Source organism: Oryza glaberrima, chromosome 1 (genome assembly GCF_000147395.1).
Source record: "Oryza glaberrima chromosome 1, OglaRS2, whole genome shotgun sequence".
Lineage (NCBI taxonomy): Eukaryota > Viridiplantae > Streptophyta > Magnoliopsida > Poales > Poaceae > Oryza > Oryza glaberrima.
Window position 1 is genome coordinate 8,371,783 of NC_068326.1, and position 14,536 is coordinate 8,386,318.

The 14,536-nt window shown below is 41.3% G+C and overlaps 1 protein-coding gene across 1 annotated transcript; it reads right to left on the reverse strand.

The window, feature by feature from the left end:
* Window positions 1–6,903: 6,903 nt before the first annotated feature.
* On the reverse strand, window positions 6,904–13,624 carry LOC127780755 (uncharacterized). Its single transcript, XM_052307708.1, has 14 exons — window positions 13,484–13,624; window positions 11,944–12,201; window positions 11,772–11,814; window positions 11,238–11,264; window positions 11,050–11,148; window positions 10,532–10,722; window positions 10,162–10,333; window positions 9,965–10,084; window positions 9,758–9,874; window positions 9,135–9,155; window positions 8,902–8,960; window positions 8,680–8,770; window positions 8,142–8,262; window positions 6,904–7,298 (listed from the first exon to the last, which is right to left on the reverse strand). Exons 2-13 carry the CDS (start codon window positions 12,186–12,188, stop codon window positions 8,185–8,187), a joined length of 1,263 nt encoding a protein of 420 aa, XP_052163668.1. The 5' UTR covers window positions 12,189–12,201; window positions 13,484–13,624; the 3' UTR covers window positions 6,904–7,298; window positions 8,142–8,184.
* Window positions 13,625–14,536: the final 912 nt, after the last annotated feature.

The following is a 14,536-nucleotide window of genomic DNA, read 5'->3' on the forward strand; positions in this document are numbered from 1 at the left end:
ATTATTGGCTATCTTAATGGCGCTCTCATTGTCACATAGGAGTGGGATTTTGGACACATTGAGGCCATAGTCTCTCAAGGTTTGCTTCATCCAAATAAGTTGAGCACAACAATTCCCCGTCGAAATGTATTCCGCTTCGGCGGTGGATAGGGCGACGGAGTTTTGCTTCTTGGAAGACCAAGAAACAAGGGACCTACCCAAGAATTGGCAAGTACCCGATGTGCTTTTCCTAGCCACTTTGCACCCGGCATAATCCGCATTGGCATAACCAATGAGATCAAACCTCGCTCCCTTAGGATACCAAAGACCAAGATTAGGTGTGTGCACTAAATATCTAAGAATTCTCTTCACGGCCACAAGGTGACACTCCTTCGGAGCGGCTTGAAATCTTGCACACATGCACACACTAAGTATAATATCGGGCCTAGATGCACAAAGGTAAAGGAGTGAGCCAATGATGGAACGGTATACCTTTTGGTCGACGTCTTTACCTTGCTCGTTGAGGTCGAGGTGGCCATTTGATGGCATGGGAGTGTGGATTGGCTTCGCATTCTCCATTCCAAACTTCTTGAGCATGTCCTTTAAATACTTTGTTTGGCAAATGAAAGTTCCTTCCTTGAGTTGCTTGATTTGAAGGCCGAGGAAGAACTTCAATTCACCCATCATGGACATCTCAAAACGCTTGGTTATCATCCTACTAAACTCTTCACTAGAAGACTTGTTAGTAGAACCAAATATAATGTCATCGACATATATTTGGCACACAAAAATATCATTATCATGTCTTTTAGTAAAAAGAGTTGAATCGGCTTTCCCGATCTCAAAGCCGTTTTTCACAAGAAAATTTCGAAGACACTCATACCAAGCTCTAGGGGCTTGCTTAAGCCCGTAGAGTGCCTTGTGGAGCTTGTACACGTGGTTGGGATATTTTGGATCCTCGAAGCCCAGTGGTTGCTCCACGTATACCAACTCGTTGATAGGCCCGTTGAGGAAGGCGCTTTTGACATCCATTTGATATAGCTTAAAATTGAGGTTAGTAGCAAAAGTAAGCAATATGCGAATTGACTCAAGTCTAGCTACCGGCGCAAAAGTTTCACCGAAATCTAATCCTTTGATTTGGGTGAACCCTTGCGCCACTAACCTCGCCTTGTTCCTTATCACGACCCCGGCCTCGTCTTGCTTGTTGCGAAAGATCCACTTAGTGCCAATCACATTTTGCCGAGGTCGCTCCACCAAAGTCCACACTTCATTCCGGGTGAAATTGTTCAACTCCTCTTGCATCACCATCACCCAATCCGGATCATTAAGAGCTTCTTCCACCCTTAGAGGTTCAAGAGAAGACACAAACGAGTAATGCTCACAAAAATTGCAATATGAGAACGAGTGGATACTCCCTTGTTGATGTCTCCTAAGATGTTGTCGGTGGGGTGATCTCGTTGGATACTTTGGTGGATTCTTGGGTGAGCTAGATTTATCGGAGAGGGTGGCACTTGCTCGCCTTCTTCACCTTGATCCAAGCTTGAAGTAGAGGGATCGTTGGCTTGGGTCGATGTAGGTGGCTCCACTTGTGTTGAGGAAGAGGCTCCTTGTTGTGGCTCCCTAGGACGTACGTCTCCAAGAGCCAACCTTTTGATTGCTTCGCTAGGGTCCTCCTCTTCACCTAACACATGTGAGTCAACTTGCTCTACTTGAGAGCCGTTAGTTTCGTCAAATGTCACATCAGGCGCGATCTCAACAATACCGGATCCATATCCAAGCAAGAACCCCTCATCCACTTTAGGAGCAAACTTTGAGGATCTAGCCTTCTTATTAAGAATGTAGCACTTACTACCGAAAACACGAAAGTAAGAGACATTTGGTTTGTTACTGGTAAGAAGCTCATAGGGAGTCTTCTTAAGAAGGCGGTGAAGATAGAGGCGGTTGATGGCGTGACATGCGGTGTTGACAGCTTCGGCCCAAAAGCGGTCCGATGTCTTGTATTCGTCCAACATTGTCCTCGCAATCTCGATGAAAGTCCGATTCTTCCTCTCGGCTACTCCATTTTGTTGAGGTGAGTATGGAGCCGAGAACTCATGCTTGATGCTTTCTTCTTCAAGGAAACTCTCGATGCACGTGTTCTTGAATTCCTTGCCGTTGTCGCTTCGAATGTTCTTGATCTTGAGGTCGAACTCGTTTTGGGCTCTTCTTGCAAACTTCTTGAAGATGGCTTGTGTCTCACTCTTGTCATGCAAGAAGAACACCCACGTGAAGCATGAAAAGTCATCAACAATAACAAGACCATATTTGTTACCTCCAATGCTTAGATAAGCAATTGGCCCGAAGAGGTCCATGTGAAGAAGCTCCAACGCTCTTGTAGTAGTCATTACGTTCTTGACCGGGTGATGTGCTCCAATTTGTTTCCCGGCTTGACATGCACTACACACCCTATCTTTCTCAAATTGAACATTTGTTAGTCCAAGGATGTGATCATGCTTTAGAAGTTTGTGAAGATTCCTCATACCAACATGGGCTAGCCTCCGATGCCAAAGCCACCCCGTGTTGGACTTAGCCACTAAGCATGTCTCATGTTTGGCTTTAGTTGAGGAAAAATCCACAAGATAAAGCTTTCCCTTGAGAACACCCTTAAAGACTACCGAGGAATCATCCCTTCTAAATACGGTCACATCAACATCGGTAAAAAGACAATTGAATCCCATGGAACATAATTGAGAAACGGACAATAGATTGTAATTTAGAGATTTTACCAAGAGGGCGTTGGAAATGGAAAGGTCATTTGAAATTGCAATCTTACCCAATCCAATTACCTTTCCCTTTCCATCGTCCCCAAAGATGATGTTCTCTTGAGAAGTGCCATTTGGATCAAGAGATGAACACATTGATTCTTCTCCGGTCATATGATTAGTACAACCACTATCAATCACCCAACTTCTTCCACCGGAGACATATTCCTACAAGAGATCAATTTTTAGTTTTAGGTACCCATACTTTCTTGGGTCCTCTCATGTTAGTAACAAGTGCCTTAGGCACCCAAAGCACTCTCTTGATAGAAATATTTTTACCCCTTGGGCCAACATACTTAGCAACAACGCGACCACTAGCGTTCTTCCTAAGAACATAAGATGCATCAAAAAAACAATGAGAAGCATTATCATTAGGAAGGATACATTTGGCCTTAACAAAGTTGCTAAGACATTGGGGCTTCTTGATCATCACACTCTTGTCCACCCTTCCTTTAGGTGGAGGAACATACCCAAGACCGTCATGGTTGAAGTTGTCCCTTTGATAGCCTAGGTACTCCTTTAGGGCCTTACTACCCATATGGCACTTAAGTAAGCCATTATGAAGGAGTCCCATAAGCTTCTCGTTTTGCTTTTGCAAAGCACTCAAAGAAGTAGAGTTAGTAGCACAAGCTTCAATATCAATATCTTTGCACCTCACACATGGTTCATTGCTTGGGACAATTTTGGAGCACGATGCCTCGCTAGGGAGAGAGACATTATTCTTTAAGGTTTCGAACTTCTCTTCAAGAGAGAGGTAAGCTTTGTCCAAGTCATCCACTCTCTCTTGAAGTTGAGCGTTCGCCACCTCAAGATTAGCATGAGACTCTTTGGTTTGCTTGTAAAGACGTACCAAAGCCTCATTTTTCTCTCTCTCCTTAGCAAGTTCACTCTTGAGTTCATGAGACCGCTCTTTCTCACGAATGAGCAATTCCTCTTGCCTCTCAAGAGTTGCATATTGATTCTCAATTCTCCCAAGCAACTCACTCAAGTTTGGTATGGATTCCTTGGCTATGGATTTGAACAACTCGTCATCCATAACCTCATCCTCAACATCTTCCTCCAAATCACTAACAAGATCAACATTAAATGACTTGAGGGGAGAGGGTACCTTAGGCTCCTTTGCCATGAGGCAAATGGGAGCATCCTCATCACTTGAGTAGTTGAAGAGTCTCGGTGGTGATGAAGGCTTGACGGCGAACGTGGCAACTCCTTCTTCATCACTTGAGCTTGACCCGGAGTCGGAGCCGAAGATCATCCCAAGGTGAGCTTGGCCATAGCGATCATGCTTGCTATGCTTGTGCTTCTCCTTCTTCTCAAGCTTCTTCTTGTCTTCCTTGAAGTAGGGGCAATCCTTGATGTGGGGGCAATCCGTAATGAAGTGCCCGAGCTCTTTGCACACATAGCACACCCTTGCGGAGTATCTTCCACTTGACTTGTTGGAGGAATGCTTGGACGAACTTCTCTTGAAGAAGCCGCTTTGCTTCATGAACTTGCCGAACTTCTTGACGAAGAGAGACATCTCTTCATCATCGATCTCCGCCTTGCTCTTGCTCTTGCGACTCTCTTCTTCTTCTTCCTTCGCCTTCAATGCCAAGTCTTCCTTCTTGATGCTTGTGGTTGAGGTTTGGTTGATGTATTGGATGACCTCCTTGGACTCTTGCTCGAGCATGTCATGGGCAAGGATACGTCCGAGCAAGTCATGAGGTGTGAGAGTCTTGTAGTCCGGACGCTCACGAATGATGGTCACCAAGGTAGAGTTCCTTGGAGTGATTGCTCGAACCATCTTCTTGACCACAACCTCATCGGTCATGTCCTTGGAGCCAAGTCCCTTGATCTCATTAACGATCTTGCTCAATCGATCATACATGTCGCTTGGGCTCTCACCATCCAACATCACAAACCGCTCAAATTGCCCCTTGAGAATCTCCACCTTGGACTGGCGAACACTATCCGTGCCTTCATGCAAATTCCGAAGCGTGTCCCAAATTACTTTGGCACTCTCAATGCCATCCACACGGTTGAACTCACTTCCACTCAAGGCGCTAAGAATTGGATTAGCGGCTTGAGCGTTCTTGTGCTCATTCTCATCGTCCTCCTTGGTGGGTTCCTCGGGATTCTGCAAAACATAGCCTTTTTCGACTATTCTCCAAATCAAAGGGTTAATAGATTTCAAATGCATCTTCATCTTATGTTTCCAAGCGGCATAGTCCGTACCATTGAAGTACGGAGCTTTGCCGCTATAGGTGCTCACATAAGATGTAGATGTGGAGAGATAGTCATAAGGAAACGTAGCTCCCTTATCACCATCCTTGCCATTCCCCGTTTGACCCGACATGATCTCTCCAAGCGGTTAAGCCTAATTACGAGATTAGGCTCTGATACCAATTGAAAGGGTCAATTAGGCCTAGAGGGGGGTGAATAGGCTAATTTAAAACTTTATGCGGAAGCTAAAACTGAAATAAGGTCGGAAAGTCTGATCCACAGTCAGACTATCCGAAAATATCAGATAGTCTGATGTTGGATCAGACTGTCTGATCCACCAATGAAGCACAACAAGTAGATCTATCACACAAACAAGAGTAAAGCACAAACAACGACTAGATCTATAGCGGCACAATTAAGCAAAGCTAAAAGGAGGATGAAGGGAGATCACCAATGATGAAGTTCACGAAGTTGTTCCTGGAGTTCAAATCCTTGAGGGGATTCTACTCTCCGTTGAGGAGCTCACTAAGAGCCGGGTCTTTGCTAGCCCTTTCCTCAAGAGGTTGCACTAAGCACTCCTCCTTCCACTAAGGGTATCTCTTTCCTTGCGGAGGCGAGATTTGGCCTTCACAAACTTCTCTCGGCCAACCACACGTAGATCGGTGGCTCGGGAGTGACACCTAGCCGTCTAGGAGTCCTCAACTCCAAAAGCAACAAACACCACACAACTCTTGGTCAAACCCTAGTGCTCAAGATCGAGTGAAACACACACTAGGCCCTCAAACACCAAATCCACAACCACCAAGATCCACCACACAAAGAACAAGGAGGGATTTGAGAGAGGGAGAAAGAGCTCAAAGATCCAAAGCACCTTAGCACCAAGCTCAACCCAAAGTGAATGAGAATGAAATGAGTTGGGTAACCCTAGAAAAGGGTTAGGTGGGGGGTATTTATAGACCCCCCAAAAATGTGGCCGTTGGAGGGGAATCTTTCAGCCCACGTCGGATAGTCCGATACAAGATCGAATAGTCCGATATTTTCAACCTCCAAGGCAACGAGAAACAGAGAATGAAGTTCCATGAAATTTCGGACTTTCCGAGACATCGGACTATCTGATGTTAAATCGGAGTATCTAATATTTTAGAAGCAAAAACTTCATCCTTAAACAGAGACTCAAGTTCTATGAAATTTCGGAGTCTCTGTATCATCGGACTATCTGATCCGACATCGGATACTCCGATACTTAGAAAAACTTACTCGATAGGATTTTTTTTAAATCAAGACAGAGAGTGAAGTTTTGTGAAAAATCGGATAGTCCGATACATCGGATAGTCCGATTTCAAATCGGATAGTCTGATGTTGCTCAAGTAAAACTGCAATAACTTTTTACTCCGAACTCCGATTTCGAAGATCTTGGACTCTATGGAAAGCTAGTTTCGTGGGCTATCAAACCCAATATAAAACATGGTCCAAAACCTTTAAGAGATGTTGAAAAACTTGCAAAGAAACCCAGCGTAAGTGTTGTGACAAGTGAAACAACTCGGGATTGAAATTTTGACTTAGGTTTTTCAACTCACACAAAGATGAAACATTTTGAGCACTAGTATTCTACCAATAATATGCATGTGGTATCCCTCTTAATAGTACGACATTACTATGACACAATGTAAGGTAAAAGATACAATATATCATTTGATCATTGCCACATTGCATCGTGATGTCGCATTCATGGGGTATGCATCTCATTACAACATGTCGAAGACATAACAACCTTCATATTTGCTTGAATAAAAGTGTTAGTCCTCTCTAATCGCATTGTAATCAATCATCAAAATCATTAGGGGCCTAGATGCAATTTCAGAGTTCAAGGGGCTTCAAACATTTACAACTCACGTATCATCAGGGAGACAACACAAACACGTCCGAAAACTGGGATATTTATACTATTTCACAACTGGCGAGCAGTTAAACCGAGATAATCTTTACACACTTCAAAACTGACAAATAATAATACTACTTATCACCACAACAGAGAAAGGGTAAAGGAGAGAATGATGCAAAAAAAAAAAAGGGTAAACCATATATGATACTTGGCACGCTTTGATACCACCAAACAATTGCGATAAGCTATAGCTTCTCCATATGACACCCACTCTGTTCTGAAGATGGCTTTGCCACGACACAGAGCAAGACGCATATGAATCAGCGTGTGGTAGGCTCTACAGCTGCATGCGGACTGTATAAGACGGCCTCCGACGCAAAAATGCCGTTTCACAAATTCATGGAGCTCAACGTAGGAAACACCTCCCTTCAGGTCTGAAATACGGATAAAAAAACGGTTAGCTGCCATATGCTTTTTTTCTTCTTTTTTTTACATTTTCATCAGAACAGTGCCCATAGCTACAAAATGAAATTAACTTGGCATGGAAAATTAATGTGCATTCATACCGAGGTATGTTACATGCTACTCCCTCCGTTCCATATTGATTATGAGAAAGCAGAAATTCTAAATTCTAAATTGACCAGCACATAACCCTGGCTTTTGGGGTACTAAAGAACCCGTTTCTTATACATACAGGAGTTAAAGTCTACATTTTTCTTGATTTTCTTTCTCCACCACATACTCATTAAATAAAATACAAGGAAGTTAAGCCTTCCTACGGAAGGGAGGGAGTATAAAGCAACACCAAAGATAGTGTGGGTGAAAAACCGATTCTCATCGATATAGACGTGGTTTACATTTTACACAGACTTCTTAATCTTAAAAATGAGCAGAGCACACTTCGCAAGTATTATATAAACAGAGACTAGAAAACTGAGTCAACCCTGTGGACTGTATCCAAGTTCACAGGTTGGCAGTTCGAATACATCAGATAAATAGAACTAGATTGACTTTGCATTCCTATTTCAGTGACAGGGATCCTATTTGAATTATTTGCAAAAGTTTTAATATGTGGTAAAAGAAATCTACCAGGCTGTTGCCTCCTACAGGATCAAAGTGTTTTAAGGGCAAAAATTGTAGCACATCATTATTTGATATATGACTAAGAAAAGGCCACAAGATACATCCAAGAGCGACATAGAATACTTAAAGATTTCCCCCACATAGAAACCATAGAACACATAATGAACAAACAACGAAAAAAAAACAAGGCAAACCTGTTATGTCGAAGAAGGTAATAATATTCTCAGTTGCTATCCATTAAACTTTATCAGCACTGTCAGGCTCATCAGGAACGTGTCGCTTCCGATAATGGAAATAAAGAAACTGAAGAATAATCTGTGATAGATGGTCAAGGGTATCTACAAACGGTACAATAGCTCCCAAAACTCCAATAGACCTTCCAAAAAGGAACATCCAATGCAGAATAATGCAGTTCTCTAGATGCAAAGGAAGCAACAAGTCAACTTTTTATTGGAATATATGCATGTATGGAGGGAGAGAGATGCAGATGAATCTAAAGCACTGCGAAAAAGAATAACTGATATGGCAGTATGGTGCACAATAGTCTTTAGTTAAATTCCAAGGACCAGTCATTTTATCTTGAAAAATTGTTAAGCATCAGACATACCCTTCTCAGTTACATATGAGTTCAGATGTAGGATGTGCATAAATTCCTGCCTTCGGGTTCAGTGAAAGAACATAAAGCAAGTAGGAAGTATTGGCTCTAAAAGTAAAAAGCTTGCAAAAGGATACAAAAGTATCAAGCAAAACACATCCTCCAGCATCTACAAGCCACGGTAGATTCGGCTTAAGTTTTGACCAATCCATGCTTTTCACAAGTATACTGCATTGGAAAACAAGAAACGTGATAACAGTAAAAGTCCATTTTAAAATTGCGTGCACCTTATATATGTTATACGGGCAATCAACAGGTCATAATAACTAAATCTAGATAAAGTTAACTTCATATATTACCTTCCAACGTATGTCACATTTCCCACTAATGCAAAAGTAAACATTAGTGGATTGAGTCCCTGAATGAAATTAGAAGTCAAAAGGAGTTACACAATAGAAGGGAAAACATTTGCAAACAAACAAAAATAGTAGTTAGTTGAGTAGATGCAACAAAGCGATCTATTTGTCTTAACCAAATATAAAGAATAGAAAATTGAAATCGGTCTCCTCAGTAAAAATGGCGATGAACTTGCCTCAGCATTCCCTCTTTTCATCTGCAAAGTAGAGACATGTCAGACATATCATTAAAATTGCACTGCTCATTGCCTAGAAAATAAATCCAAAAAGTATAAGGTGTGTTCTACTTTGTTAGGGAAAGGCTTTGACAAAGAATTACTCTATTAGGATAAAACTTTTGTGACACAAATTTGACGTTAGTAGATATGTATTCAAAAGCATTACTTATGACTATGCTTTTGTATCGCATAAATGATATCCTAATAGAGCAATTATTGGTCAAAGCTTTGTCCTAATGAAACAAAATACGCATTATATTTTTAATGGGGGCAGTAACATTTTAAGATCAATCAAAATAGCCATATAATTTAGTGCCAGAAAAGTATTTCCGGTAATAAAAATAAAATATACAAGTGACAAAGTTTCATTTATTCAATATACAAATTTTTTTCTACTTTCCAAGTTTCCAGAACTCTCCCATGAGTACAATAGAGTGAAAAAATATGTAAGAGTATATGTGTGATTTAAAACTCAAAATGCACTTTTTACCAGTTGCCACACAAAATTGCCATGAACACATTTCTCCTAATCTCAATATAGTAAGAAAGAAAAAAACGTTGGGCTATTTGTGAAGTATTACATTTAACCAGATCTGGGGAAGTCGTCCACCCATATAGATTACCGCCATAGCCCAACCAAGGAAGCTTCCAATTCCACTTCCACTGCCATTGCTGACAGATGAATCTGCATGGTCATCCTATGAAAGAAGATTATAATGTATCAACCACTGTTGCAACTTGCAATTATGAAAAAAATCATACTAGATAGATGTACTGCTGGAGCTTACCGCCAACAGTAAAAGCCTTCTCCCGACAGGTATGACAATACCATTTGGCACCTCTTGATGGGTTGTTCCAACTAAAAAATGCAAAACACTCATACCCAAGAGAAGGGACATCCACGGTACCTTAATTCAATTTCGAAATGTTTTATTAATTCAAGCCTCATGAGATAACTAAGAGGGTATTGCAGGATTTAGCTTACCACTGAGAGAGAATTCTTTATTAAAGGAGATGCTGCATATTGTGCTGGGGAAAACTCACTGACCAAGGATTCCTTTTGGTCATCTATTTCTGGTGGAGAATTTGTTTGATGATAATTAGCCGACCATGTGCCTGACATTGGCACTGGGCTGCTTGATAGAGATCTTGCTGACCTGTAAAATAAAACGGGCACCTCAATGCTTCTGAATTTCTACATATTTTTGCCATAATGCTTGATCAGCAAGCTATTGTCCTCCTATAAGTACCATATGGATGAAACAAAGCGATATTCTAAGTTCTTATCCAAGCAAACGAAGGATGGTAACTTCAAGGATGAAAATACGAGGAAACATTATGATTCAAGAAATTACGTGTAGTAGTATTCACTGAGGCTGCTTGGGCCATGTCGATGCCGTACTATTTCTGTATTAACTGTAATTGGAGAACTTGTTGGAATAGGGACGGTTGCACCTAGGTGGCTATTGTTTCTGATTTCCCCAATAACCTTGGGCCCCAAAAGCTTTTCTCTCAATGAAGCATCAGCACGCTGATGCCTCTGAGGCTGCAAATAACAGAATATATATAATTAGGAGAGATGGAAAAAGTTAAAGCTGCCTGACAATTTCAAGTTAATCTGGCCTATGGTTGAATCAACCTTAAACAGATTCATCAAGGATAACATAATGATACAGAAGACATATGCCTAAAATGACTAAGCAATTAAAGGGTCGATGTATTGTCCAGAAAAGGAAAATAGTACACTTTACGAACACATGAAGGCAGTAGTATAATTTGCATATGATGGTTGAAGTGGCAATGCATCGCATGTTAAAATATCCATGTAGAAGCAGATGAGAACATAATAATATGCCACATCTGATGCAGTCACCTTGCTTGTTGCCCTGGCTTTTTTTGCTTTAAGACGGTGATATATGTGGCTATAGTATACTGTCTGTCCAGTGAGAATAACAGTTGTGATGGTGTATAGCTGCATTCCAAATGGCAAGTTTTTGGGTGTCAACAACCACAAGAAGAAATTAAACAACAGAAATCCAGAAACCTGATTTGGCGCCTTACCAGAGCCATGTAAAATTGTGTTGGCAGCTGCAATATATATAGAACAAGATAATTAGATAAGGATGATTTGAAGAGAGGTTTTAATATAACCTCATGGGTAAATTTCATCACATCAAAAACTGTTTAACATATCACACGATAAGCAAACAAAAATCAGATTTATCTGCCATAGATGGCATCCATAGATTTATGATCTATCTGGAACTCCTTTTCTGGGCTAGAATTGGAACACTTGTCTAAATGGCCACTTTCAATAGGGGTGTAATTATGCCTTATCTAGTGGTATTCACAAACTATACAACTCAGGTATAATAACTCCGTATCTCTAATTGGAGGAGGAAGGCATGATTTCAGAAGATTAGTGAATTGTCCCCCCCATGTTTGTAATGACCAACTCACTACACTGTTGAAAGGAAATACTACTAAATCATATGAGAGATGTTCATCAAATCAGAGCAAAAACAAGTGGTCGTAGGATATTATCATGGCAAACTACTGTTGTAGATGATTAAGAAGTTGTGGAAATAATCTTACCGTCTCAGGTTCCAAGAAGCAGCCAATAAGGTTAAAAAAGTCCCTGCGTAATGGCATAAGAGTACAAGAGAACATCAAACACTGCATTGCACATAAAACTGTCAACTACAAATATTATATATTAGTAGTATAAGTCTCCTAGAAACATCAGGAACGTGATGAAATGGCTCACCCAACAATCCATGTCATTAGAAAAGCAAGGGAAAGGCCTTCTGTTGACTTATGCTTGTAATTAGTTATGATCTGTGGCACCTCAGCAACTCCCCAGCTGATGACGCTTAACAGTCCAAGCGTCAGTGCCATGCCATCCCTCGTGCTACAAAGGCAGTACTTCAGGTAGGTTTGAGCCCATTTTGCGCAATTCGCGGCCGACGGGCAGCTAGGGCGATGTGCTCCCGCTCCACTGAAGATGCCCATTTGTGCTCCAGACCTGAAGCAAAATTGCAAGGATAAAAGGGAGAGTGTGTCAAAAGGTTGTACAGCCGCTTGGTTGTTTAAGGCACTCTTAACTACTTTACATAAAGAGTAAACAGAAAATGTTTTTGGAGCCAAATTTTAGCTTCCTTCCTGAAAAGTAATCATATTGACATGTGAAAAACAAGTTTTAGTTTTTCCTTTCTCTCTTATTACTTATTTTATCAGCAAAAGACGGAAAGGATCAAATAGTCATACGTCTGAAAAGGCAGAAAGCCGGCATAAATTAGTGACCATCACTCTCGGATTAGAAATGCAATGATAGGCAATTAGTTAGTCATCACATAGTACTACTCTTACCAGCGAACAACCATAAAAACAGACAAAAATAAAGGAACCGTAAACACGGACAAAAATAAAGGGGAGAACCGAACAAATAATTTCCTATAGAAAGTGGGAAAGCAAAAGTAGGAAAGAATATAAAAGAGGATATCCTCATATTCATCAGAGATCATAAAGTGGCATGAAAGGAATAAGAATAAGAAAGAATATCCACCGTAAATAAATTATTAATTAGTTACAGCTTGTTTCCCGGCAATAAACATGGAGCATAATTAACTAGTGCACAAATCTGAACCAGAATTTGGAGATCCTTGTCGACAAGGACTTGGAATGTGCGAGTGGTCTCCAGGCTCTCTGGAGTGTTCTCCTCCACTGTCCACACAAACCAGCCCCAAAGAAAGAGCCGAACGACATGAACAAAAACCAATTATTATTTATTTTTAATGGCTCCCGTCCTACTCGGCTTTCCCCTCCGCCATTGTTGCAGCGGGGCTGCCTAAACATGGCAATTGCTCCGCCCATCCCGACGCGTATGATGGAAGACTAAGGTGGTGGCCAGAAGCCGCATCAACCATGAATGAACCAATTAACCGAGGCACATCGAGGAATCAATCACAAACTGCAATCCAGCAAACCGCCGCGTGTTCATTGTTTTAAAGAAACAAGGGGGGTAAATCGTCGAACACAAGGCGTGCGTGCGCGTGGTGGTCTAATGGCAATGCGTCAGCGTCGCCCCCCAAAGCGACAAGAACAACCTGAAATCAAATCGGAGGCGAGAGAAAACGTATACCAACCAACCTAGTACCAATCTCGCCGCCAAGAACGCACTCTACGTGCGTTCCCCGCCGAGGAAGAAACCAAACAAACGGAGCAGGGGAACACAAAAAAAAAAAGAAAAAAGAAAAATCTTGCGGTGAAAACGGAGGGAGGGAGGGGGGAGAGGCAGGGGTTCGTACCGGAGAGAGAAAAATCTCACTGTATATATATTTTTTTAATTTCTCCCTTGGTCTGGAAGTGACGAGGTGGAGTTGGAGAAGAAGAGAGAAACAGAGAGGAAGCAGGTGAGGTGGTCTCTCGGTCTCTCGATCTCGCTGCATATTTATCGCCTCGCCGCGGCAGCGATGCTGCCTCGGCCTTTGCGGGGTGTGGCCCCCCGGGGCCGGGCCCTCTATCTGCCGTTGCGAAGTTGTATGATACAACCAACCTACGACGAGTCTTTAAAAAAAACAACCCAATGAATCTGGACGTTTTTTTTAATAATCGTCTAGATTCGTAGTAGTAATTTATGGTTTTTTTTTGACGAAGGAAATATAATGAACGATGATGTGAACGTTATAGTCTAATGAGACTGGAGCTATATGGAAGAGGAGGTGAATCATTAATATATGATTTATTAATTTATTGAGGATTAATTATTTTTAATTTTAAAAAAAGTGATTTCTTAGGGTTACGGATAAGGTATAACCGTAATAAACTTTATCCTAGGAGTTATGAGATGTATACGCTATACTAATCCTTTTGAGTTAAGGAAATTATTAAGTTTTTAAGGAAATAATCTCTATGAATAGAAGGTGTCAGAGTTGTATTCGAAGGAGATAATGATATTAACCTATCCTACAGGGTCCGTTGTCTCCGAGTCATACTTAGAGATTAAGGTGATCTGCGGTATAAATAGAGCCTCCTTGAGGGGTGCTGATCATCAAATCTCAACACAAGACACCTACAATAGCAGAAGCAATTCGGAGGACTTGAAGCCAACTCGCTGATAGATCTCATCAAGGCACTCTTGACAAGGATATCGTCGGTAATTTCGGGATTCCGTTGTTTTGTATTGTACTATGTGGTTTTCTTCATAATTCTATATAAACTGGATTAGGGTTATTAACTTACGAGGAACCGGAACCAGTATAATCTTTGTCTTCTATATGCTTGATGTTGTATCGTGTAGATCCTCGTACCAACATACCCCAATACTCTTATAATACGGTCCACGGGTATCCCGTCGATAT